General features: G+C 45.5%; 3 protein-coding genes across 12 annotated transcripts in view; 2 read left to right on the top strand and 1 right to left on the bottom strand.

Moving 5' to 3' along the window:
* The window catches only part of ASPSCR1 (ASPSCR1 tether for SLC2A4, UBX domain containing), a 48,911-nt gene extending 38,277 nt beyond the window's left edge, over positions 1-10,634 (top strand). Inside the window, exons 13-16 of the mRNA XM_075111508.1 lie at positions 6,810-6,861; positions 7,577-7,646; positions 7,974-8,161; positions 9,498-10,634. Coding sequence (XP_074967609.1) covers positions 6,810-6,861; positions 7,577-7,646; positions 7,974-8,161; positions 9,498-9,511 — 324 coding nt within the window. The 3' untranslated portion in view covers positions 9,512-10,634. The remainder of the gene's footprint in view (positions 1-6,809; positions 6,862-7,576; positions 7,647-7,973; positions 8,162-9,497) is intronic.
* Positions 10,635-12,635: 2,001 nt separating this feature from the next.
* On the bottom strand, positions 12,636-14,285 carry CENPX (centromere protein X). Its single transcript, XM_075111515.1, has 5 exons — positions 14,158-14,285; positions 14,017-14,068; positions 13,886-13,939; positions 13,478-13,566; positions 12,636-13,342 (listed from the first exon to the last, which is right to left on the bottom strand). The coding sequence occupies exons 1-5, from the start codon at positions 14,194-14,196 to the stop codon at positions 13,328-13,330; spliced, it is 249 nt and encodes an 82-aa protein (XP_074967616.1). The 5' UTR covers positions 14,197-14,285; the 3' UTR covers positions 12,636-13,327.
* Positions 14,263-25,748, top strand: LRRC45 (leucine rich repeat containing 45). 10 transcript variants are annotated; one of them, XR_012663410.1, is made up of 18 exons: positions 14,263-14,494; positions 15,144-15,205; positions 16,047-16,117; positions 16,420-16,598; positions 17,054-17,182; positions 17,770-17,882; positions 18,410-18,468; positions 18,631-18,708; positions 19,553-19,688; positions 19,978-20,055; positions 20,228-20,339; positions 20,513-20,583; positions 22,029-22,121; positions 22,466-22,558; positions 23,497-23,667; positions 23,762-23,909; positions 24,321-24,573; positions 25,389-25,748. XR_012663410.1 is itself a non-coding variant. In XM_075111504.1 (18 exons), exons 1-17 carry the CDS (start codon positions 14,263-14,265, stop codon positions 24,515-24,517), a joined length of 2,022 nt encoding a protein of 673 aa, XP_074967605.1. In that variant the 3' UTR covers positions 24,518-24,560; positions 25,389-25,748. The 10 variants fall into 10 exon arrangements, 6 of the variants coding, with proteins under 6 accessions (XP_074967605.1, XP_074967603.1, XP_074967604.1 ...); XR_012663409.1 differs by having other exon boundaries at positions 23,494-23,667; XR_012663412.1 differs by having other exon boundaries at positions 23,494-23,667; positions 23,762-23,938; positions 24,321-24,560.
* The last annotated feature ends 90 nt before the right edge of the window (positions 25,749-25,838 follow it).

Here is a 25,838-nt window from a genome sequence, read left to right as displayed (position 1 = left end):
TAACAACATACGTATTTTGCAATACTCTGTTCTAGGAGTTTTTCTGAATGCATATGTCTGGAGATACCTCATGAAGGAGGAAGTATTGAGACCTTATTTGGGGGGGGGTTCTGCCTGAAGTCTTTCCTGTGCTCTAGAGAGCAAGTTACTAAATCATGCAGTAAAACAAAGCAGAAATGTTTCTTTTGTGTATCGCAGCTGGATTCACAGAGGAATGTTGTTCTAGTGTAGATATTTTTATCATGGAATGCAAGATGCAGTAGCCCCAGTATACCACTCTACAGCCAGGATGCCCTGCCGTCATAAACCACGCTCACCACTATGGTGTCTGAGTAACTGCACTCTGCGTGTCTGAAATAAAACTTTGAGTTACTTAGCTACATGGTTTCAGTCTAAATGTGGCTTTATGAGTAACAGGCTGGTCTTCAGATTTCAGCAATGGAAAGTGTTCATTTGAACTTCTGCAGCTGTAACTAAGTAAATTGATGAAGCTGTGTTATTTAGGTCTTTTTAAAATCTGAGGAGTTGGCCATTTGGAATGATACCCCTTAAATGGGGAGGACAGTAAGTAGGACATTGGCTTCCTCCGCTTCTTGCCTCATCAGTGACTCTCTGATCCGTTCAGACGAAGACTGTCCTGTGATTAAGGCCTTGGATGGGACTCTGGAGACTTACATACTTAGTTCTCATTTCTGCTATTGCTCTGCTGTGTGACCTTGAGTAAGTTATTTGATCTCTTGAGGTCTGAGTTTTTCATCTGTACCAAATGCCACCCCCCAGACATCATACTTCCTTACATTTTTCTTTATATTGAATGTTGCTGCTCATTACATACATATATATAATTGTGCAATGGGGCACTATTTTCAATTGGATTTCTAAGTGCTGTTGCAATAGAAATAATAATCTCACTGTATCTTGTAAATATGCCTTGCACAGTCTGATTTGAACATTATAATTCAATAGATAAATAGCATCTATTTTCCCAGTCAGAATGGCATTGTATCTTTGGCTAGAAATCAAAGCAGCAAGGGAGAGAAATGCTGGATATCTGAGTATAGTAACTAGCTGTTGACTCATTCCTGTTGTAATAATTCATCACATGTAGCTGAATGGAGTTTTTTGAATATTTGATTCAAACAGCTATGATTCTTTTGGTCAATCTGACAGGCTCAGTGTGACTCCAAGAGGTTTCTAAATCTGTTTGATTCACAGATATAAGAATCCTATGCAGTGAGTTAAGCACTGCAGAGTTGTTGTTCTAGAAACATTGATATATGCATTAGAACAACTGCAAATGAGGAAATACCAGCTGACTTGAGAATATAGTTTTCAGGTAATGGTCTGCCCAGTATTTGATCCTTGCATTCATAGCAGTGTTAGAGAATACTAAAGGCTCCAACTTTGCGTTTGTATGTTTTCCTGGACTGCAGCTACTAAAGCCCTCTCATCTTTATGCCAAGACATTCCTTGGCCAGTGGGATCATTCCACTGGCTTTTTTTTTTTTAATGTGAAATTGGTACTGATTTAAATACTTTTGTGTTATAAAAAAAATCTCAGACAGCGTTATGTCCTGCCAGTGACTGGCTGGAGAATTCCTGGGGTGATCAGTGAGATGTAGCTAGCTGCCTTCTGTACCGAACTGGCAGTGAGTGCTGAAATTGGGATGGTACCTGAGAACTCTGCACAAAGGAAGCTAGACAGAGGGTTGTATGAATGAGCCAGTAGCCTGTCTGAATTGAAGAAAAAGAACTTACTGGATGTAAATTTGGCAAGAGGGGACTCTGTGTTGGCTGACCCCTAGGAAGGGATAGGGATGCAGGGAAATGAGCCATGGGAAGGAGGTTGCATTCTGTGTTCTTGTGAGCTGCTGTCTAGTTCCTTTAAGCTTCTTTCAATTAAAAGGTTTTGAACTGAAACATTTGGACTGATGTTTTGCCAGCAGTGGGAAATGGTTGTGGAGGTGGATCCTGAAACTTCGAACTATGGTTATTTGTCAACCTGTGAGTAAATAGGGTAGAGGTTTATATTGGGGCACATTCTGTGTGTTTGTGTGGCTGAGTGTGTCTGTCTAGGTCTTGGTCTGTGTTTCTCACTCTCTTTTTCTCTTTGTGCCTCATGCAGGCCCTGCCATGAATTTTCTCTGACCCCTTGGGGCCATTCCCACATGAAGCTTTGATGTGTGTGCCCAGAGCTTGATTGACAAGGAAGTTTCGGTGGCGGCAGCAGGGAAACGAAGAGAAAAGGGCAGGGCTTTGAACTAAAGGGCTTTGAGCTCTGAGATGCTGTGCTTACTTATCTCCTTCAGAATGTTAATTATTTACCAAGATAATTGGTCGGGAGGGGAAAAAAAGAGAGGGAAGGTTATTAAAAAATTCCAACACTAACATGCTACAAAAACCTCATTTTCCAACTTGCAGCTGGCATGAAAAGGATGTTGTGTGTAAAAGGGCTTGAGTGTATGTGTGTTGGGGGGGGTACGACACTTTTTAAGGCACCCATTTCCTAAATAGAGGGATCCCTTCAGACGAATGCAGCGGAAACATCAAAGCTCTTGCAAGAGTTTTCTCTGGGGTTTCTAAACCGTGTCTGGTACTTTTTAATTAAAAAAGTTTATGGAGAGCCGTCTTTGTGACTGGAGCAGGCAACCTTAGGCCCTGTTGATTGAGGAATGAAATGTTAAAAGACCTAATAAATAATGATTTCTGCTAAAATGTCGGTTCAAGGATGTGAGAATGCCTGGCCGCTTTAGCAGGAGCTGAGACTTGGAGTAGACGGAAGAATGTCTCCTGCTTCAGTCTAACATGATGTAGGCCAATACTGTATGTGAGTGTCTCCTACAGCCTTTGGATAAAAAAAATTGTAATACCACATACTCATTTGAAGTTTGTAGTCAGGAAGATAGGTGAAGCTGTTTCATTTTGCCTCCAGTTAATACAGTTTTATTAGTCTCTGTATTAGGTAGCAATCCACAGACTCCCCCGTGAAGATCAGGGTTCCTTTGAATTCTTGTAATTGCTGTGCTGGATCAGGTCCAGGGACCATCATTCCAGTATCCTGACTGTGCTGATGGTGGCAACAGAGGTTCAAGAAAACTGAAGAGCAGGCAGCCTGCCCTGCACAATTCCTAAGTATGCATTAATGATATGAAGAGGGACAGTTGCTTTTATTTATTTATGGGATCAAGGTGAGAAATTTAGTGTTACTGTTTTGCCAGGGTAAATGCAGACCATTAATCAACATTTTCTGCACAGTTCATGGCTATGACAGTACGTCTTTTACACTATGGTGATTTGGTTTCTTTACCTGTCTCATAGTATAAGGCCTTCTGGAAGCTTAAAATAATTGTTTCAGCTAGTTTTTCTTTAGTATTATAGTAATGTGTTAATTCCAGTTATAATTATGATATTTTTCTTTCAGAATCCTTACTGGTACAGCTGGTTACACCGTATCATATATGATATACACGATACCATATCATATTAATCTTCTGCATATCACCTTCAAACCCTTTTAAAAATGCAAGCCTGTGCTTGCAGCAGTGTCTGGTTTTAGCACAAAGCTTAGTAATTTTAAATCTCTTCCTCCGCAGTCCCTTGAGAACATTTGGATGTATCATGTGGACGTGGTGGTGTAGTGCTTTTTAATATATCACTTCCAGCACCAGTTTTTGTGCTGCTTCAGTTTCTTTGAGGGTGTGGTGTCATACTAGAATCACTGTAAGTGGCAGAGCAAGCTTCATAGGTAGGCACCCTCCTTACTTACCTGCAGTTTCTTTTTTGATTCCTTGGTTGAACCAGTGGGATGCAAGTCCAGTTCAGCAGTTTCTCTGGTGCCCAGTGAAGGACTAAAAGGTAATTAAAGGGACTGATGCATCTGACATGGGGAAAGGCAGAGAGGTTTGGGGTTGTTAAGCCTGGAAAAGAGAAGGCTCTGGGGGCAGGTCTTGTCAATGTATATAATAAATGTGATGAGAAAGAGCAAGGAAGATGGGCTAGACTTTTGTCAGTAGTGCCCAATAAAAGGACAAGAGGAAATGGACTTGAATTACAGGAACTTCCACTGAAATAAAAGGGGGGGAAAAAAACCCAAAACCCTCTGAAAGGGTGGCCTAACACTGGAACGGGTTGCCTGAACAGGTTGTGGAGTCTCCATCCTTGTTGATACTCAGAACCCAGCTGGACATATTATGGTCCTAAGAAACCTGCTCTAGCTGACCCTGCTCAGAGAAGGGGGATTTGGAGTGCATAATCTTCAGAAGCTCTTTCCAGGCTCAACCGTTCAGTGATTCTGGGGTGGCAATGATGATGTAGGATATTTCTGCCCCCTGTACCTGCTCAGTCTTACCCACATTGTAGTTAGTTACAGATCGAGAACAAAGTTACTCTTCTCCAAGTCTCCCTGATGATGAAACTGATCCAAAGAAATAATTGAAATTCTCTTCTTTAACTGGATTCCTTAATAATCGGTGGCCTAGCCAATTATTTTTGGGTCTCCCATTTATCTGAACTTCTTATTGTAACTTTTTGTTGTTTTAATTCTTGAATTGTATTTTAGCTCTCCGAATTTCCTTCCCTACACCCATTCTGCTGCTTCATTCCTTATTATTCACCTCAGAAGTATTAGCTACCAAAGCTGAAAGATCTTTGACATTTTTAAATTATGGGTAAATGACAACATTTGCTAGTTTGCTTTAATGCTTGCTTCTCTACTTGCCTTTTTTTTTTTTTTAGTTAGGGCTGCACAGCATTTCTAAGACTCCATTTTTCCTAGTAATGTTTACTCAATAGCTAAGGATTTTAATTCCATTTCCTCTGACTTCCAGGTCTTTAATCAGCATGCTTAGTTTTGTTAACTCACTCTTTCTAAAATACGGTATTTGTGTTAATTGTTCATATGTTTTCATTTTTTATGGTGTTGAATTTTATTACACTGTAATCACTGTTTCTTCTTGGCTTGAATCTGATCCTATATATTACTTAGGGCTAGTTGAAAGTAATTTTTCTTTTATGTCTACAATTATTTGTCCAGTAGGTCCTCATTTGAGCTACTGACAAATGATTTCTCAACAGTGTGTCATTTAATGTGTTACTATGTTGAACATAATTAATATTTTGTATTGCATTTTATTCAGTGTTTGTTTATGCAGAGGTAGTTGCATAAAGCTATTTAGCCATGACATAAGAGACTTAGTGTAAAGCAATGAAAGGAGATGATGGTGAGAATGGTCATTGTCAACATAAGTTGTCAGAAGCTTCATTTTGATTTGTTGCTATTTAAAACTGGGGGGGATGAACTGCGACGAGATGGATACTATCTGGTGCATTACATCTGAGTAACTTGAGAGACCTGAGTTGCCATTTTATTCTCCCTGTGTGATGGGTATACACCTTAAAATGGGGGAAACTGAAGTATAAAGCAGTGTGGTAAATTTATGAACAGATTAATTTAGGAACCAGGCATGTGGACTGGAATTGTAGCCATTTCCACTTCTTTCCCCCCCCATTTTTTTGCCTGCAGAGAGCGTCTCCTCTGCGGAGTGGTAGTTAATGACAGAGTGGCAAAAGCTGATTCCAGCTTTATTGCACTTCTAGGTTGCAGAAGGAAGAGTTTGTTCTCTTATGAGCTAATGGGAGCTCCATTTAATGTGTTTTTTTGTATATGTGTTTTAACCAGAAACTGCTTGTTGTTGTGGAGGACTGAAAAGATAGGTGAAAAGATAAGATTCAAGGTAATGTGGTGCATACCTTTCTGGGGCCATTCCCAGTGAGACAGGCAGTGTCGCCCAGCTTTCCACTGATGTGGTCAGCCACGGCACTGTGCCACTATCCTTTTATCACCAGTCTCTCTAGATGGAGACAGTACTTAAGAGATCACAGACTCAATCCATTTACATACTTTAACTTACTTTCACTTGATTCAGTGCTTCAGGACCTATATGTGGGGGTTTTTTAAGGTGTGACACACAGTGTAATTAAAGCACGCATTAAATGAATTGTGATTTGGCTGACTGCCATCTCAAATAATAGAGAGGAATTGTTGAAAAACACAGATTGCTTATGCTGGTGTTTTGCTGGAATTCTGGCCACACTTTGTTCATTATTTTTATCTGGTTTGGAGGTAGATATATAATCACAGCATAATCATTAATAACATTTGCAGATGAAACAAAGATCATCAGACTGATAAATGCAGACATGAAAAAGGAAGTGCTACAGTTCTCTAGGTCGCATAATGAGCTAAATGGATGAAAAAATGTTTGAATATGGCAATTATTCTGAGAAATCGGAACTAGGAATTGAGGCTGAATTTATAAAGGATAGGCTGCATCCTGGAAAGCTGTTGAAACTAGAGAGATTCCAACTAGAGACAGGGTATAAATGTAACAGAATAATCTAGAATAGATTTCTGAGGGCATAGCTGGATTTTCCTTCTCTTGCTATCAGGCACTCAGGTCTTGGCAGATTCTTGATCATACTCACATTATCTGCTCAGCAGTGGAGAATGTGGGTGAAATATAATGGCCTGAGATATGGGGGCAGAGGAAAACAGACGGCAGGTCACCAGTGCGGTGAGCACTTGCTGTACAGGTCTTGTTATCTGTGTGTAGTAGAATAGATCATAGAATTTTACTTTAAGTGCCCTGTGCTCTACACAGGTTTTGCCTTTTCTGAATTATGGATGGTTCAGTGACCTCATCTTAACCTCTGTGAATTTGTCCGTAGCTGTCTAACCTGTCTCTAATGTTCACAGTGAACTCTGAAAGTATCTACGATTGGTGATCTTTTCTTTTCCCCTTTTGCTGCAGGCTAAACTCTTTCCAACTGCTGTAATTCATTTTGGATCTGAGAAGCGCAGGGGTAAGTAAATTTCCTCTCTTCTTCAGCTGACTGTGTAGCTCCTATAGTAGACCCAGAACAATTACATCCTTGTGTTCAGAGTTCTTCCAACAAAAGATAATGTAGTCCTTGAGACTGGTGGTAAATGTTCCCATTCTGAATGGCTGAAGCTCTTTGGAGCTAGCTTGGTCAGTTAGCTTGAGCACAAATGTAGACATGGTACCTTTCTTATGAGATTTGTTAGGCTCTGGAGTAGGCATTGTCTACTCTGGGGAGAAGAATGATAGAAGAACAACTCTGTAGAAGGAGATTCCATTGTTCAAAACGTTAACTAGACAGATGACTATGAAACACTTTTATAGACCTCCTCTTGTAGTGGACTGGCTGGAGATGGGAGAACAGATCTGAATCTTTGATTTTTTTTGATACCTCTGGTTTATGCTTAGGATCTCTGTTTCTCCCAGAGATTAAAGCATGCTCTGGCTTCGCAGAAGTTTCTGAGATGCAGTGAGCACTGAAAGAAAATGTCAAGATCTTGAAGTGTGAATGATGAGATAGGGCACCTTGAGTTGTGAAAGAAACTGTCATAGTTTGAGTGTCCTGTGTCATTTGGAGAAAGGTGATGGAGGTTCACTATAATATAGGGTAGGTATTTGCTGAGCCGAGGGCTACATGATTCTGTGGTGATTGATGTCTCTGTGTTATGAAACAACTGTTTGCTTTCATTTTTAAACAGATTGTTACCTGAAATCAGACCTGCTGAGCTCTGCAGTTTCCCCTTCTGCAGCTGATTTATTAGTAGCCAGGTACGTTGGGACTGAATAGAGTTGCAAATGGGTGAGTATTTCAGGGATGGGAAGTATGAAATGAGCCCATCTTATTACAAAGAAATGTACTCTGAAGATACAAGGACTTAATTTTCTCCTGGAACAGTCATACTGTCATATTTCATAGCTTTGAGTCCTGCTTTGCAAAGTAGGATTTCAGTGACTAAATCAAGTAAATCCTAGGGCTTTTATATTGAAAAAGAAGAGCCTTTTAAATCTGACTTCAAAAGTTTAAAGGTGGTGGTGATACAAGAGGCTATTATGAAAAAATTAAGCTTAATTCTACTTGCTTATTTTCTTCCTCAGAAGTTTGTCCAAATCATTAGTTCCTTCTGCATCGTCATCTTCAGAATCAACAGTTCCACCCCTGGCTGAACCAGAAGTGGGAAGTGACAAAAAGACAGATGAGCAGCCAGAACCAGCAAGCATACAGGAAGCTCCACAGGTGTTGAGAAGGGCTCCTGGGAAAATACCCAAATGGCTGAAGCTGCCAGGTATCATGAAATCAGAGGAGAGCTCTTCTCATTCTGAACTCCCCAGAAAGGCAGGCTCTGTGCCAAATGTGTTGGAAGTAGACAATATTCTTGAAGATGTCAGCGTAAGGCTTGCAGGACTTTTGGTTCAATGCTTGTCAGATCAGTTTGTGACTTCTCCGGTGAAGGCTCAGGTTTATCTGAATGCAGGCTCTGGGCAGTGTTGAGTCTCATGTCTACTCCATATGCTTGCAGCACTCTTAACTGTGCTCTGGGCTTAATGTGTCGAGGTCTTAACTATGCTAGTGTAGTTCAAATACTAATGGGCAAGATATTCTACATACCAAGGGCCCATGTCATCTGTTAAACCTCTGTTGTTATTTTTCCTTTGCTGGTGTAGTCTGTTTTAGCACTTTACTTTCTCCTGATTTTTTTTTTTTTTTAGTTGGTCTTTCTGTTTTTAATCTTCACTGAAGAACAGTAGTGGTTTTCCATAGTTAAGATTGCAACCAAGTCTCCATTATGAATTTTTTTCTTGGTTTATCCTGATCAGAAAACTGCAACTTTTTTTTTTAGTCTCAGAACCAATAGCGTATGTGTGGTTTTATATGAGAATTGTTACAAAATATGAAGTAACTAGAAGAAGGATTCCTGAATTAAACAATTGGCAATATTCACTTTTTGATGCAGTGGTAGGGGATGGGGGAAGTCTTTCAATCAACCCCCTTAACGGCAATAAAACTAGGAAGAATTATGTGGAACTTCCTGGCTAATAATGCCAAATATTAACTCCTGGATGAAAATTTTAGTATTTGATTCTAGAAGACACTGTGAGGCCATCAGCTCCATCAAGCGTAGCGTAAGGTGTGAAATGATTGCTGGAAGGCTGCAAACAGTGGGTCGGTGTTTCCCTGATGTGGCTGCCTTGTTTTAGACTGGTACTGGGATACTGATGCAGATCATGTGGGAAACAGTATCTTTACTGTTTCCTGTTCCCAAGTATGCTTGAAGCATTCCTCTTAAGAGTGGAATTTTCTTTCCCAAGTAAAGATTATTTGGATAAAGTACGAAATGGCGTCTCACCTACCTGTGCAGGTTACCCATTAACAGCTGGTATAAAAGGTTAATAACATGCTCTAACATGCATGTTAATAACACGTAGGATGAAGTTCCCTGCTTTGAAAGTTATGATGTATTCACCGTTCCATCTCCCTAAGAAATGCTCCTGCATGCCACCCAACTGTTGCCTGAGCACAGCAGCGTGTAGAACCCTCAGCAACCAGATCATGCTATTGAGAAACGATACAGTGCAGATTGCGTGGTTAATTGTATTAATGCTCTTATGTTTATTTTGTAGGTGGGAAGAGATGAAACATTCTGGGCTGCTGGATCAGTGAGCAGTCAGCTGTGCCTCTTTCCTGATGAACTTTTGCAGAATGTGTACGAAATCGTTGCTGGCTCTGGAGAGATCTAATCTGTATGAACATTAGTTATAAATAGAAAATTGCAATTTCAGATGCCAGTTTCACCTTTTGGAGGAGTGGAAGGCCTGTTTGTGGTCCTTGTGACTACAGAAGCAAGGTTAGAGTTAAATTTAAGGTTTCTTGCATGCAAATAATATGAATAGAGAATTAACGGGAAATAATTCCTATGTTCTTTCTGTGAAGGACTTTGTTTCTATCCCTATTTTAAACTCAAATCTTCCCAGATCTACCTTCAGAGGTAACTTGAGTCTAGCTGCCTGAATTCTAGCAGCAAGATATGAGCCAATTCATTCTTACCTATAGTTAAATGCTGCCTAGAATAAGACTTCTCTCTGCTTCTTGCTGGCTGGGGTTAGCGCTGCTGATACTTCTGGGCATAGATGGCTAGAAAGTGAGTGAAGAGGAACCACTTCAGTCGCTCAAAATAGTTCAGATAGGCTTTTCCTGTGAACCTCTTGGTCTGCTGCACTTGTATTGTTTTCAGTTGCCAGAATCTTGTTAAGAAGGAACACAGGTATCTGGTAATGGAATGCAGTTTGTTTCTGCCCCAAGCTCTGTGTTTTATTTTCGCCACAAATAATTAACATCAGTCATTTACAGTTACAGTGAGGAAAAAAACATCCAGTAAAAGGGTCTCTTCACATAGCCTTTGATCTATGGACTTCCATGGTCTGAATGTTTCCACAGCAGAGTAGCTGTTCTCTGCAATGCAGTTAGTGTACAGAGGGAAGCACTAGTCTAGATCTTTGCCTCCTGCAGGTGTTGTACTGGGATGAATATTGTTGGTTGGAATTGTGCTTATACTGGAGATGAACTCTATAATGCCACAGTAGCCATGGTGCTATTTTATTTGAAGTCTTCTCCATGGATCAGTGATTCCTATTGGACAGCTGGGGTTCCATGTTACGGTAATAACATGTTTTCCATTTTCCCTGTATAGACAATTGTTCCCTGAACTACGTGTGCATCTGCACAATTTGTAGATGTAATAAAGCAGCCTGGCTATAGGAGGCCTTTTTGTCGGTCTCTTTGATAATATGTTTCTTCCCCCAGTACTCAGTTTCTGTCAGTTCACAGGAACCTGCTCTCTTTTCAATGGGCCTGTCATGCCTCATTCCCTTCCTCCCGTCTTTTTTCAACAAAGCAAAACGGAGCTTTGTACCATCTGAATGAACTTCAAAGTGGCTAGAAAGGGCACCCAGGGTTCCTGGCACTTGTCATTGTCTCCCAGCCTGGCCAACATTTCCCTTCAGGTCTAATTACTTCCAAATGCTCCCAGATGCTTTGAAGAAACTCAGAGGGAGGGGGAGGCATGAAAGAAAGGTGGAAGAGTAAAAAGGATACTCGAAGTGGAGGGAGAAGAATGCTTTAGCAAAAATGTTGATTGATTTCTTACATGACACCCAAACACAAACAGGGAATGTGTGCGGCCGCTGGCAGCAGGGAATGCAAGAGTGCTATGTACAGCTGCTGCCCTAAATCCTTACTGTGGAAAGCAAGGCCTTCTTGAGCTTGACAGGCTATAAAAGACTTACTACAGCAAACCAAAAAATACTAAAATAATGTTTAAAGTTTATTACTTGAGCGGATGAAGCGTGGGCTGAGCTTACACTCCATAGGCCTATCTGCATCTTGGTTCGGGTGCGATGTCGGGTGTACTCGTTTCACAGAAGTCAGAGGTATACTGCAGCCAGAGCTGCTTTGCTGAATTTATGCACGATATACCAGGGGCCAGCTAATAGCCATAGGTAATGGTAGGTGATGATATACTTGTGCTGGTGTGTTTGATTCACAGGGTTAGACTAAACAGAAGCGGTCCGGTTGTAATGCAGCGGGAAGTTGTAATGCCCTTTCAGATGCGCTAGTCATGTTTTTTGAAGAGCACAGGCAACATCAAATAGTACTGATTTGCTTACCTATTTTGATTCCATCAGTTTTGACAAAGAGCTAGTACCTTAACTACCCCCTGCAAGTACCTGATATGCGAAAACAAAAGGAAAAGTTCAGGGACACAAGCAACAGTATCATTATTACTGGGGCAGTTTCATGGGTTAAGTACAGGGGTGAGGATCAGGGGACTTCACGTCGCTAACTATGTGCATTACCTCGGTCAGTTCTGCCGATGCTTCTCCAGTCTTTAAGAGGGACAAGGTGCCCTGGTATTTAAAACTGCAGGCTCTTCAGGGAGGTAGTTGCCAAAAGGAATCCTACCTTCCCACATCAAAATACACACAGATACCTGATGAGCTGGATTTGTTTCAACATCACTTCTGCTATAGTAGCTGAACTCATCCCTGGGGTTTTGGGGCATTCAAAGGTAGTATTGCTTGCATTTTTTTGCTATTGCCTTTTATTACCATATGGTTGTGGGGCTGAAGGCTGAACTAGGTCAGTTCCTTCATCAGTTTCGTTGTACAGCTGCACAAACAGTTGTCTTGGCAAAGAGGCTGCAGTGCAGAGGGATGGGGTGCTGTTTAAGCTGGTACTGTCATCAGAAAGAATGTGTATTAAATTGTGGTTTTAGTTGAAGTTTCCAGGAGGCTGGTGTCCTGAGTGATGACCTTGATGGCTTGTGGCTGAAAGAGTACGGTGACCTACTGAGCCTTCTCCTGCTACAGCTGTCAATGGGGGGAAAAAAAATTGCTCGCTATTACTAATCATAAAGACTACAGATAGCCAACAACAGAGTGTGCAATCCTTAAGACACGCTAGTGTCAGCTGCTTTTCGTGCAGCCGGCTATCTATTTCCCAACAAAGCCAGTTCAGTTGTGCGGGTCCTGCCTACATGTGTAAGGTTTCTTATTTCACAGCTTCCCCCCCGGCTCCCCTGCTGGCTGAGGGGCCAGGCTGTCCCATGATGTGGGATTCTCACACATGCTGTTTGTTATTCTGTCCTTTTTCCTTTCGTCCTACAAAGATTTAGAGAAGAGGGTGGGTGAGGGGGAAACTTTGCAAGTCTTTGAAGCAACTTGACTTTCGATGATTAATTGCAGCAAAGAGCCTACACCAGGGAGGGTGACTCGGTTTTAATTTATTGATGTTTCTTTGTGAGAACAAATTTATAGCAGAGGGGAAGCAGCTTCTGAGGAGAATATCAAATGGTTAAAAGGTTCCAAGCATTCTTTGATGTCACAGCCCTGGAGAAATACTGGAAGGTAGTGAGGGACAGACACTGTTTATTTATAAAATAAAGATCAGTTACCTGCTTTTGGCAAGAGCCTGTGACTGAGCTCCTGTTAACAACCTATTCATTAGACAGGCTTGGAGCTGGACCTAAAGTTTCTGCCATAGCTGCCTGCTGAGGTGATGAGAGCCTGAAGTCTGGACGACATTTCCAGCCATTAAATCTTTCCATGCATCTCTGTGAAGCAGCACCTGTTTCTCACATTAGCTGAGAAAGCAACAGCATCTTACCGTGCTGTGAAGCACAGGCTACTGTTAAAGGAGTAAGGCTGCAAGATGGAAAGGAGTTACACACTTAGCCAACCAACACAAGCGTGTGGCAGCCGCTTCTCAAAACCAGCATCTGACAGCATAGTTGCTGAGGGCTTTGTTATGCTTGGTAAAGGAGAGGGGAAACAGAGGCAAAATAGTAGAAGTTGTTGAGACTGTTCTTCCTAGAGCTGGACTCTGAGGATGAGCCAGATGTTCACTGTCAGGTCAGGATCTTCTGCTGGCAGGCCACATGTGCTTCATGAGGCCTCTAGAAATCTAGAAGCTGTAAGGAGAGAGCAGCAAGCCAGTCACCACATCTGCTGGGTCCCTGAACGTCTCCCCAAAGGAAGAGGATTAAGCTGCTTCAGCCCACATCCTTATCCTGTTCAAGTGCAGTTCAGTTTCTACAGTTACATACCAGCTGTGGCAGCACTTTCTCCACATGTTCAATATCCACTTTCTCCAGATCCTCCACCTGAGCCTGCCGCACTGCTCGTGCTGCCGCTTCTGCAGTAGAAGTGTAAGGAAGGAGGTGTTAGAGGGGTCGTAGAGAAGTTACCCCGAGGGGGCGGGGGCTGCTTCTCCGGGAGGAAGACGCAGTCCCGGGGGACGAGGCCCAGCTCTCGGGAGGAGAAGCCCGGCCATCGCTCCTGGTGCAGCGGCGGAGCAGGGCAGGAGCACGCCGAGATGAGCCGAAAGCTGGCTCGGTGCTCGGGGAGGAGACGGGGGTGCCCTTCTGCGGGGAGGCCGGGGTGGGGTCCCTCGGGCCGGTAACGGCGCCCCGTCAGCGTTGGGGCTGACCGTGGGCCCGGCACCGGGCGCTCACCTCGGACGAAGACATTCAGCATCTCCGCCATCAGCAGCTGCGCCTCGCCGTTAACTGCAAGGACAAAGCGCTTACGAAAGGCGGGGAGCCGCCCCGCCCGGGCCCGCCCGTCACCGCCGCCATTCCGGTACCTCGGGTCCGTTCGTCCCGAAAGTGGAGGCGGAGCATCCGGTTCACCGTCTCCTGCGCGGAGAGGAGAGCGGATGAGCGGGGCGGGGCGGGTGGGCAGCCCGGGGCCGAGCTCCCCCCCACCCCGACCGGTCCCGCCGCACCTTCCTGAAGCCGCCGGCTCGGCCGTCCCGCTCCGCCATGGCGCCGCCGGTTCCCGCCTCCCGGAAGCGCGGGCGGGGCAGCAGCGCCGCCGCGGCCCCGCGGCCATGGAGGAGTTCCGGCGGGCCTACGGGCGGCTGTGCGCGGCGGGCGGCGCGGCGCCGCAGGAGGCCGTGCTGCAGCGGCTGCGGGAGCTCGGCGGGGCGCCGGCCCGCGGCCGCCTCGACCTGGCGGCCCAGAGCCTCTCGCTGGAGACGTGCGGGGCGCTGGGCCGGCTGCTGCCCGGCGCCGCGCCCTTCGCTGAGGTGGCGCTCAGCGACTGCGGCCTTAGCGAGGAAGGTGGGCGCGGGGCCCCCGGCCGAGGGGATGACCGAGGGGGGCTCGGCGGGGCGGTGGGAGCGGAGCCGTTCGGCTGCGGGCCGGACGGCTGGGGCCGCTCGGGGAGGCGGCAGAGCCGCTGGAAGCCGGTCACCAACCCCTTTGTTGCCATGAGGGGGTTTCGCGGCGTGTTCGAGAGTACAACCGCTGTGTTGGCCTGCAACAGGCGGGGCGGTTGCCGGGGCAGGAGGATTCAGGTGACAGTTAGCTGGATCTAATCGCCAGACCATTAAATCTAGCAAGCACCGAGCGGGGGTTCCGTAGGAGGCAGGATGAGCCTCCACCCGGTCCCCGCTGCGCGAGCAGAGGTTCAGCAAGCCAGCAAGCCCCTTGTCTGCGGGGCCTGTCAGGGCACGGGCTATTTTCATAGCTCTGTTAGGAAGGTGTGTAGGGCAACAAGCAGTTCTCTACCCAGGTACCTCTTTCTCTGAGAATATATAAGAAAACCTTCTGCCCTGAAAGTTGGGCTCATGCTTTGCAGGAGCTGTGGCCCCTCCCTAAGTCATATATTTTATCGTAGCCATGTCTTCTGAGTGGCCTGTTTGGAAGGATGCTCAGGCAGAGGGTTACACACATACAATAAAAAACTGTCTGGTTTTTTTCTACTCAGGTGTAAAACTCCTGTTGCATGGTCTTTGCTCCAACACCACAGTCAAATCTTTAGATTTGAAGGTGAGTCTGGTCAAATGACATTAAGACAAAGAGGTGGGGAAAGAAATAGGAGCACAAGCTTAATCAGGGTTAGAAACAGACAGTCCTGGTGCAGGATTGTTGTACAAGGTATGTTCTGTAAAGTTCTTGTTTTCAAGTGATCCAGCCCTTGCCCCCCCCCCCCCCCACCCCCCCCCACCCCCCGGACACCATATCACCACCTTCCAAAGTTACTTTGCAGCTCATTGTCTGTTTTTATTCAGTTACTCTGTTTGATAGGAAGTTATTGCTGTACATATCTTGTCAGTTGCTGCTTGGTCACATGGGGCATATGTAGGCTTTTCTTTGGGTTTCTGTATTAATCAGTGAGTGGTTTGACTTGTGCTTCTGTAGAGTTTCTCCAACTTCAGCTAGCCTGGGACTCGGAACTAAGCATGCGCTTTCAGATGTGATGATCACTCTACCACAACAGTGACTTTCTGTCTGTGTTCCTCTGGCCCATAGCTATTCCCTTGAATCTACAGTCCTAAACTGCATCACACCTTTTTTTCTCATATGTGCTAGAGCTAGCCAAGCTTTTTTTAATGAGGTGTGTTGAAAAGGTTCTGCTTATCTAGAATCAGCGTTTCCCATTCCATTATGGGCCATGCTGATCCTGTGATTTTTGCAAGCTCTCAGTCATGATGCCTCACAAGACTAACGGTGTATATATCCACTGTTCCTCCCCGGGGTCTTTTATTTTCTGGAAAGCTGAAAATGTTACTCAGACCATCAGGTGCTGGGGTGTACCTGCTGGTGTTTGATGGGATAGCTGGATTGGGACAGGGTGTAGCCTACTGATCACCTGGGACTTTTGTTTCAGGGAAATAACCTGCGAACTGTGGGAGCTGAGGCCTTGGGAAAACTTCTTAGGCAGAACAAATCCATCAGGAGGTAAAAAATTCTATCTAGCTCTCTTTCTGTTATTTCCGCTGGATGGAAGACATCATTAGAAAAGGGTTGAGAGTGGTTTTTTTGGGGGTAGGAGGAATGTCAAGTGGTGCAATTTCTTGTGAGGGATGGGACAGGTGAAGGAATGAGAACTGGAGGTGCCCTTTCTGAGGATGCATGGCCCTAGTGGCATCCTGCTCTCTGAAAATGAGTCTCTATTAGAGGGACTTGGGTGTTTGAATGGGCACCGTGATCCAGGTGTCATTCAAGCTCTGTAGGCTCCGATCCTGTCTGATTTTCCCTAGCCTAATCTTGGAATGGAACAGCCTCGGCGTGTGGGAGGAGGGCTTTTCCTTTTTCTGCCAAGGACTGGGAGCAAACAAGTTTCTCCAGCGGCTAGATCTGCGCAACAACCAGATCAACCATCAAGGGGCCGGAGAGCTGGCCATGGCACTGAAACAAAACACCAGCCTTCAGGAGCTGGGTAAGAGCAACTAGTTCTTTGGCCACACTTATGTCTCCAGATTCGTTGCAGCATGCCCTGATCTCTTGCAACTGATCCAGTGTCATTCCCAATTCCTATCAGTCTAGAGTGAAAATGTGGCTCTTGGTGCCCAGTTCTTTCTCATCCACAGGTTGTGGTGTGGAAGGAAGGTTCATGAGATGGAAGTGTGAGGGGCAGACTTGTGTACCTTTTGAACTGTAATGGCTTCTTGTCTTTACTGCACTTAAGATTCATCCTTGCCTTTCCTGCTTTGTCTGTCATTTTCCCTCCCTCTCATTCATCTTGAAAACGGAGACAGTATTCACCTCTGCTTGTGCTGAGGCCATCTGGGGTTAGCTAGACATGCCTGTAGCTGTATAAAGGGCATGGTTTCCCTTGAACCCTGTGTTTTTCAAATGTGCAACTACCAAGGTAAAAGTTTGCTTTCTTTATAGATTTGCGATGGAATAATATTGGGCTTCTGGGTGGCCGAGCTTTGCTGAACTGTCTGCAGAGCAACAGGACCCTGAAGAGGCTGGAGCTGGCTGGGAATAATGTTCCTAGTGACATCCTGAAAGCTGTGGGTAAGTATTACTCATTGCACAGGGAAGAATCAGTAACTCCTTTCCCATTTCAGCATATTAGGGATATAGGGTGCTTGCAGCTCCAGAAGAGAGCTATCCCTCCTCCTCTCCCTTTCTCAACAGCATGTACACAGTGCCCTGCATCACTTCCTCTTGTCCTTTAATGAGGGCTGGTCAGGTTGGAGGTGTCACTTTTATCAGCAAGAAGAAAAAAAAATTTTGATTGAATTAGAGATTACTATGCAATGTGAATGCAGGAGAACCTGGGGCTGTAGTTTGCCTCTGAGTAGCCAAGTTTGGATACGGCTAATACAGTCTGTCCTTCGCTGTTGTCCTACCCACAGTGGAGTTGAATGGCTCTCCTGTGGCTGGGGTGTTGATTACCCCATATATAATACTCTCTTCAATTCTGCCCCACTTTATGTCTGTGAGGTCAGAGCGGTCGCTCTGTGTGGGCCAGCCTGAGAAGGGCTACTGTCCTGGTGCTTCTGATAGCCAGGTGTCATCCTGAGTGCTATCTCTTCCTGCGGTGCTTGCTATTCTGTTGCTTTAGAAACGTGTGTGCTCTCCTGCTCTCTCTGCATCAGAACAAGCCATGGATCACAACCAAGACCGTCAGACTATTCTGAGAGAGACCCAGAACCGAGCATACATACTCAGCAAGGAGGTTTTGAGTCTGAAGGATGAGAAGACCAAGCAGGTCAGCAGTCTCACACATTGGCAGTTCAGATGGGGCAGCTGGCTTTCCCTTGGTGTCCCCATGAAACACTCAGTGACAGGATTATCGTGCACCTGAAGTTGTGCGTGCATCGTTATGGGCAGGCACACAGCGTGATATAGTAAATTGGGTCCTTCCTCTGAGCTACGTTGCCCAGGAATCAAATCCATGACAGTATGGGTATGGACACATGCCCTGTTGAACATACTCACTCCGGATTCTGGAGGAGTTTTGGTGATTTTTTTTCACCCACACTCGTGGTTTTGAACTGGTTTGATATTTCCCAAGTGGTGAAAACCCAGAAAGATGAGTCTGTTTTCTGACACCTAATAGTGCAGAGTCCCTATAGTTGATGACCTCAGTCAGATGTGCTAATGAACTTGTCAAACCTTACTTTCAGTAGAATGGCTTGGCCTGTCTTCAGCTGTCACTAGGAAGAGAAAGATGGGAAATGTAAATGCTTCAAGTGATGCAACTCATTTTCTCACTGATGTTTGCCTTGTTCACAGTTCTTGGATTTGATGGACACTATAGACAAGCAGAAAGAAGAAATAGCCAGGAGTGGCAGGTGGGTTGAATTTCTGAGTGCTTTCTGCTCTCTCATAGCAGAATTGGGCCTTCAGTGGAGGCCCTTTCCATTTCCTGGAATAAATTATCATTATAATTCTATGATTCTATGAAATTACCCACCCTTTTTTTTTCCCCTTTCTTTTTTTCCACCCAAATGCAGGACGTCTGCAGCACGAGTCAGCCAGCTGCAGGAAGCATTGGATGAGCAACACTCTATTATGAATTCACTAAAAGCCAAGTATGGAGGAGGAAAACCTTAGCCTTCTCACTGTTCTGTGCTGTATAGGCAGTGCCGAGCAGAGCTGTAAAGAAGGGGGATAATCTTGTAGAGTGGCTGGCTTACTGTTTCGCCTAGTTCTGCAGTAATATCTAGAAATTACAGTCAGATCAGGCTTTTGGGTTTGCCATGCTAGATATTTAGCCTGCTTTTAAGTAAAATTACAGTGTATTGGTGTAAGAGCAACTGAATTACAGACAGAACCACTGCAGATATGGAGGAACCTGACCACCAAGATTGTATGTTGAGAAACAATGAGCTGGCTAAAAGCAGTGTTAGATTGTGTAGAGCCATATGCACGTGACAGTGGTTAGACTTCAAACACTGATGAGCCTGGCTTGTTCAATTCTGTCAGGTAAAGGTAGTTTCATTATGCCATGCCTCAATATGGACATGTCCCTCATGTACAGAGTAAGAAAATTGCTTCTGCTACCTGTGTTTAAAATTCTATCCCTAATTTTAAGTGACCTTGCAGTGATATAAAATAGCCAGCTTTGTTCTCCTGTGAGAGGGGCAAATCCTGGAGGGGTCCAGGCAGGGAAAACAGCTCATGGAAGATAACACAGGGAAAACACAATGGGATACCAGGCTCTGAGAAGTCCTGGTTCACTCACTGTTTGCAGAGACTGCTGAGTGAAGAGATAAGTGGTGTCCTTTCCCCAGGGACAAAAAAAAAAAGCCTCATTTAGCTAGCCTGATTTCATCCACTGCCAAGTATGTGTTAATGTCTTGCATGGCGTGGCGGGGAGAGCCCACTGGAAGTGTTCCCCCTAGAAAGGACTCTGGAAAGTGTTTCTCTGTATAGGCTGCAGATGACTGAAGCTGCCCTGGCTCTGTCTGAGCAGAAGGTGCACAATTTGGGGGAGCTACTGAATGCCACAAAGCAGGAACAAACCAGCATGGCTGAGCGCCACTTTATGGAGCTCCAGCAGCAAAAGCAGGTGAGCTTGATAAGTCCTAGTTAGGTTTGAGAGCAGGGTTCCAGGTCAGACCTGGTTTGTATAGATTTGGGGGGTGCTGGATGGGATAGGCAAGCATGATTTTCAGTGGGTTAAATACAGCTGCTGTACAGAAATTCTTGTGTAAATTAGATAAGTGAGTGCTAGGGGAGGGGAGCTGTGGTGTTTTATGGGGTAGGTTGGATTTAGCTGGGTGTGGAGTTGGTTGGAGTAGGTTGGCAGTGCAAGAACTAAGGTGAGTACAGCTTCTTAATTTTGATTCTGTTTGCAGGAAGGTGCTGATCGGGAAGGCAAGCTTTTGCATGACTTGTCTGCTGCCAGTGAGAAAAACCTGCTTCTAAGAAACCAGGTAGGAAAGCAAGTCCAAGGCTGAGAAGCAGGACTTGGGCATTGTTCACTCCTGCTCTGTCTATACGTCCTCTACTTTGATCATTGTTTGTGTCTCTGCTGATTGTTCCGTACTGCCAACTTTCTCTGCTAATAGCAAAAGAAAATCCTTTGTAGTGGTAATTTCCTTTTAGGTGGATGAGTTGGAGAAGAAGTGCAAAATTCAGCAGGATCAGCTATTCCAGGTAAAACAAGATTTGACCAACACAACAGCAGAGCTGAAGCTGCGGGCCGTGCAGGCTGAGGGTGAGTGGAGGAGCAGAAACTGCTCGTGGACACCTATGGGTTGGGATTACTGTCCGTGAGTCAGTGGTGCAAGGCATCCAAGGAAAAAGGGTGGAAGAGTTTGTGACAGAGTATAAATATAGCCTGCATAGTAGGAATACCATAACTGTGATATGCATGCTTTTAACCTGCAGAACGATTGGAAATGGAGAAGAGAAGATTTAAACAAAGCCTTGAAGACATGGAATCCCTTCGGTTAAAAGAGGTAGGAATTTGCGGCCTCAAGGTGAGGTGCGGCCCCACCTTGAGTACTGTGCGCAGTTTTGGGCGCCACAGGACATTAAGGATATAAAGATACTAGAGAGTGTCCAGAGAAGGGCCATAGAGCTGGTGAAGGGTTCAGAGGGGAAGCTGTATGAGGAGCGGCTGGAGTCCCTGGGTTTGTTCAGCTGGAGCAGAGGAGGCCGAGGGCAGCCTCATGGCGCTCTGCAGCTCCCTCCCGAGGGGAGGAGGAGGGGCAGGGCTGGTCTCTGCTCTCTGGTGACCAACACCAGGACCCGAGGGAATGGCAGGGAGATGTGCCAGGGGAGGGTTAGGCTGGGCATTAGGGAAAGGTCCTTCCCCCAGAGGGTGGTGGAGCCCTGGAACAGGCTCCCCAGGGAGGCATCACGGCACCAGCCTGGCGATATTCCAGAAGCACTTGGATGAGGCCCTCAGAGCCACGGTGTGAATTTGGGGTGTTCTGTGCAGGGACAGGGGTTGGACTCGATGATCCTTGTGGGCCCCTTCCAGCTCAGGGCATTCTATGATTCTATTAATGGAGTTTCTGCAGCATCCTGAGGCTAGCCTCTCTTTGGTCCTGACATACAGGCGCCACTGGAGGTCATTGTTTGCTGTCATCTGCTCTTAAACAACTTGAAAAATCAGCGGATTTAGACTTACTATGGAAATAATAGGCCATTTCTACAAACAAAGCCTAGCTGAAGAGATCACAAAACATTCTACCAGCTAGTAAGATTTTGTAGCTTGCAAGAGTATGGGCCAGAGCAGTATGTGGTTCTACAAAAGAGATTTGGAGGCTGGCACTTGTGTCAGTCTTGCTGTGCATAGAGGTAATTATGAATAAGCAGTCTTGTCATGCTCACTGCAATAAAGATGCATAATGGAGGAAATCGAGACATACATGCTATATACAACCAATCCTCTACTGGGGCTCAGCTTGCTAGTTCCTCCTCTGTTATGTTTCACAGGGATTCTGTCTGAGTATGGACAGGACAGGAGGCTATGATCAACTCTCTTTGGAATGTTTATTGAGGTGTGAAATCTCCCAAAAATAAAATTATACCAATAGATTTCTCTAAAGATTTTTAAATCTTGTAAGAAAAGATATAGGCCAGGAAGATTTTAGCCACATTACAACTAGGAAATTAATCTCTGGTGTTTCGTGACACTTGAAGATGAGAGCTCAGACTCTGTATCTTTCATCTTGGCCTGGAAGGGATCTCTCTCTAAAGTTCCCAGTTTCTAGAGGGCAGATTCTCACTATATTACAGTTTCCTAGTGTAGCTCTGAGGGAGGTAAGAGTTTTTCTTTGGTGGTAGGTGGGTCAATGAGAGGATGCTCTTTCCCATGCGGAATGGCCACGCTGTTATGCCTGGAGATAGGAGTGGTTTTCTGGCACTCGCTTAAATGGTTACCACTGCTTTACAGGTGGATCATATGACACAGCACATGGAGGCCAGTGAACGTTCCATGCAGGACAGGATCCAGAGGCTGGAGGCCATCAGGATAGCTCTGGAGGAGGTGAGAATGGATGCTCCACAGGTTTCCTGTGTGGTCCCAAGTAGTGTAGATTATTTCTCCTTATCTGTTCCCCGAGCTAGGTCCAGCACCGCCATCTCCTATTCCCCTGTCTTTGGAAAACTTCCTCCATTGCTTGCCCTCATATAACTGAAATTCTCATTGGATTTAGATGGCAATCTTGGGGCGAAAAAAGGTATTTAATCTGGGTTTGTTTTCCTTAACAGAGTGAGACAGACAGCTGTGTCACGTTGTAGCCTGTGACTGGAAGCTGCCAATGTGTTCTGGTCAGTGTTGCAGTGATGCAGCTTCTCTGTCCGGAATGATCTGTCATGTTTCTGTGGCAGGAGCTGAGCCAAGTCAAAGCAGCTGCACTCACTGAGCGAGGCCAAGCAGAGGAGGAGTTAATAAAAGTCCGGAATCAGGCACGGTTGGAGGAGGTAAGGACAAGAGCTGTCTGTGGACCCTGCCTCTGTGGGAAGGAGTGGATTTGGTTGCCTAGCCTGTTTTTGTCTGAGGGAACTGCAGAGTAACTTCCTGCTCTGGGTTTCACTGGCCTGCAAATAGTGTGATTTCTGAGGAAGGAGTCCTGTAAAGTCTGCTTTGAATTGTCTCCAGAGTGTAACCACTCTCCCCACCTGCTCTCTGCCTTCCAGTAGTAACAGAATTGCTGTGGATATTGTCATAGCAGATTTCATTGAAGTTGCCAGCTTCTGAAACTAACAGTCAGATGTCGATCCTTCTGTTTAACAGCAGCTTTCGTGGGCTGCTCCTGTTTCCCTGGACTCAGAGGAATTTCCTCAGGTGGCTACTGCTGCCAGATAAAAAAAGTAACTGTAGGACTGAACATTGTGAAAATGGCAATTAAGTCAATGCCCTGTGGAACAGAACAAGGGATGAGGAAAATACACCAAAATGTTAGAATGTAGCATCACAAAAGAAAATGCTTTACTGAGTTACAAAAGTATAAAAGCTGCCATGTGTGTCTGTGGTGGGACACAGCAGTTGCTTAGCTGCATACAGCAGCGTTTCAGAGCCATTTGGGGTATAGAGGAAGTGAAGATAGAACATTAACTGTAAACACCAGCAGTGGCACTGGTGCTTCTTACCAAGGACGTGCCTCTGTTCCTCAGCGAGTGAGCTGGGCTTTGCAGCATCTCCATCAGAATGTTCTCTCTGGCAACAGAAAGCAGCTTAGATTCACTCCTGAATGCAAGGGACAAGTGCTGTATCTATTATGGCTAAGTCCTGTGCTTGTTCTTCAGTGCCAGTTGAATCAACCAAGGGTTCACTGTGTTGGGAACAAAAAGGGGATAATCCCTGTGCAGGAATGGAATAGGATGGACGTATTTTCATTTTCCTTCGTGCCTTACAGCAGCAACGACTAGAACACCTAGAAGAGAAGCTGCGGCTGATGACTGAGTCACGGGATGAAGCTCAAAATTGTTGCCTTAAGCAAAAACAAATGGTTGCCGAGGCCCAAGCGAAAGCCAATCAGTTGAGCCTGCATGCTGATGGACTCAGAAGGCGGATAGAGGAACTTCAGCAGGTGATTAAGACTGGAGTAGAGATATAGTCACTGCAGGAGCAGAACAAGTCTCTGAAGTTGTTTGGTTATTCGTGGATTTGTCTTTGTGTGTCAGGACCTAAACAGTAAAGAAGAGGAGAAAGTGACAGAGGTGAATAAAGTGAAAGTGGAATTACAGGAGCAAATTGGACACCTGCAGGCTGAACGCACAGCACAGGAAGGGCTGAGAGAGAAGATTTCAGCCCTGGAGAGACAGCTGAAAGGTGATGGATCCTTTCATGCTTCCCAAATGGTAATGCTGGGTTACCCAACAGCGGGCCTGGAACTGAGCTACGCTTACAGGTAGTGACAGCGGTGCTTTCTGCCTGTGCGTATGACCATGAGTAGTACCCTCCATCCTGATGTATTTGCAGGGATTCTTGCCCTCATTTTATAGAGACCCAGACTCAGATAACTACCCAAAGCTGCACAGCAAGCAAAATGTTTGGATTTCCTGCACAGTGAGGTGTAACATCTTGTCTGTGCAAAACCTCTCACATTGTCTCATGCAGCTTCTCTTGTGTGGCTGTTGATCATCCTCCTTCCCTTGCTTTTGGCTGTGCCTATAATGTGTTGTTCCTGTCTATTCTAGGGATGCCATAATTTTCTTTATTAATGCTGCTCTTCTTTCACAGTCCTATCAAGTAATCACCGCGAGGCACTGCTGGACAAAGAAGGTGAGATCTCTCTGCTTCTAGAGAAGCTGAGAATGAAAGAGGCTGACATCTCCAGGATGAGGGAAGAAGAGGCCCAGCGAGCAAGTTTCTTGCAGAATGCCATCATGGCGTATGTGCAGGGCTCCCCCTTGGGAGCCCACAGTTCTAGGAAATGAAGGCATGGCTTAAAGAATCCAGATACCTTCTGTCAGGAAGAGGGTGAGCAGCTCAGGTACAGCCCCTTCTTTCTAAGCAGGACAGTTTTGTCACGGTGGGGTGACACGAAGGCTTGCAAATGTGGGAAATCGCTCTTCAGAAATCTTGCTCCCGACTGCATAAAGGAGAGGAGGAAACAACCGTCCAGGGCTGGGATAGAGGCTCGTGGGTCTGAATTCATGATGTGGAGCCCTTCCCCTGCACTGCTACAGCATTTGAAGTAGTTTCTGTGTCCTTTTACACAGCACCAGCCTGTTGGCACACCCCATTATTACCAGGGGTTGCATGCTCCCCGGGCAGCGGCCTTTCTGAAGCATTTGTTTGGATGCCAGGGCTGTTTGCAGTGAAATTGGGTAAATGACGGGCAGCAGTATTTACGGTTCCCTCTAGGTGGGAGCCATTTACTTTACTCATGGGGTCCCAAAGCTGTTGGAAACACCAGATCTTACCCACCTATGCTTTTATACCCAGTGCTTATGGGTGGAAGCAACGGCTGACAGGGCTCACTTTGGGTCTTTTACCCTGCCCCTCCGTGGCCCCGGCTGTGGTGATGGGCAGTAGATATGCATTCATTATATATAGAAACAGCTGTGCAGAGGGGGACTGCTGTACGGTGCTGTCCATGTCCTTGTTGGACAGCTGGGCTTTGGCCATGGTTGAAGCCTCTGTAACACCAACTGACATGGAAAGGGTAGGGTTAGGGTGTCGGGGGTCAGTGTCTGCACTTCCCCACTGTGAACTGCAGCCCTTGGCTGGAGTTCTTGTAGCCAAAACACAACAGGATTTTATTCTGCTATGACAAATGGCAAAAATGTCCTGCTGGCTTCTCAGGATCCTGGAGCTGAGTGCTGTCTTCTGGGCCTTACCCTGGAGAAGAGCAATGCTTTGAAGTTACTTCTCTGAGCACAAAGGGGAGAAAGTGCTTCCTTTTCCTGGCAACACAAGTCCTCATGTGGCATGAAGAAAGGGAAGGGATGTGAGGGTCTGAATTGGAGAAAACGGAGCCCTCTGTCAGGACAGCAGTTTCAGAGCCTCCTGTTAGTTTCTCCAGTGAGAGAAACGAACTTGTACATATTTTAAGAGGCAACTGGAAGACTAAACTTTGTGTGGACTGGTTGGTTTGTGTTTGTGATTTTTCATATTGGGTTTTGCTCTACTTTTTTAATAAAGAGCTTTTGCATTTTGCCATAACACCGGGCAGTGACAAGCTGGATGTTTGGCTGATGTGGAGGGAGGGGCTTGCTGCTGTGTTAATCTCATGAAGATCCTGCTAGCCTGTCC

Source organism: Phalacrocorax aristotelis, chromosome 16 (genome assembly GCF_949628215.1).
Source record: "Phalacrocorax aristotelis chromosome 16, bGulAri2.1, whole genome shotgun sequence".
Classification (NCBI taxonomy): domain Eukaryota; kingdom Metazoa; phylum Chordata; class Aves; order Suliformes; family Phalacrocoracidae; genus Phalacrocorax; species Phalacrocorax aristotelis.
Note: the sequence above shows the minus strand (reverse complement) of the source record. Positions and strands in the feature narration are given on the sequence as shown.

Bases quoted from the DNA above. Each gene is read 5' to 3' on its own strand.
- CENPX (XM_075111515.1), bottom strand. From the start codon at position 14,196: ATGGCGGAGCGGGACGGCCGAGCCGGCGGCTTCAGGAAG. The intron at 14,069-14,157 runs GTGCGGCGGGAC...CTCTCCGCGCAG, and splicing joins GAGCCGGCGGCTTCAGGAAG to GAGACGGTGAACCGGATGCT. The intron at 13,940-14,016 runs GTACCGGAATGG...TTGTCCTTGCAG, and splicing joins TCGGGACGAACGGACCCGAG to TTAACGGCGAGGCGCAGCTG.
- LRRC45 (XM_075111502.1), top strand. From the start codon at position 14,263: ATGGAGGAGTTCCGGCGGGCCTACGGGCGGCTGTGCGCGGCGGGCGGC. The intron at 16,599-17,053 runs GTAAGAGCAACT...CTTTCTTTATAG, and splicing joins CACCAGCCTTCAGGAGCTGG to ATTTGCGATGGAATAATATT. The intron at 22,122-22,465 runs GTGAGAATGGAT...TTTCTGTGGCAG, and splicing joins TCAGGATAGCTCTGGAGGAG to GAGCTGAGCCAAGTCAAAGC.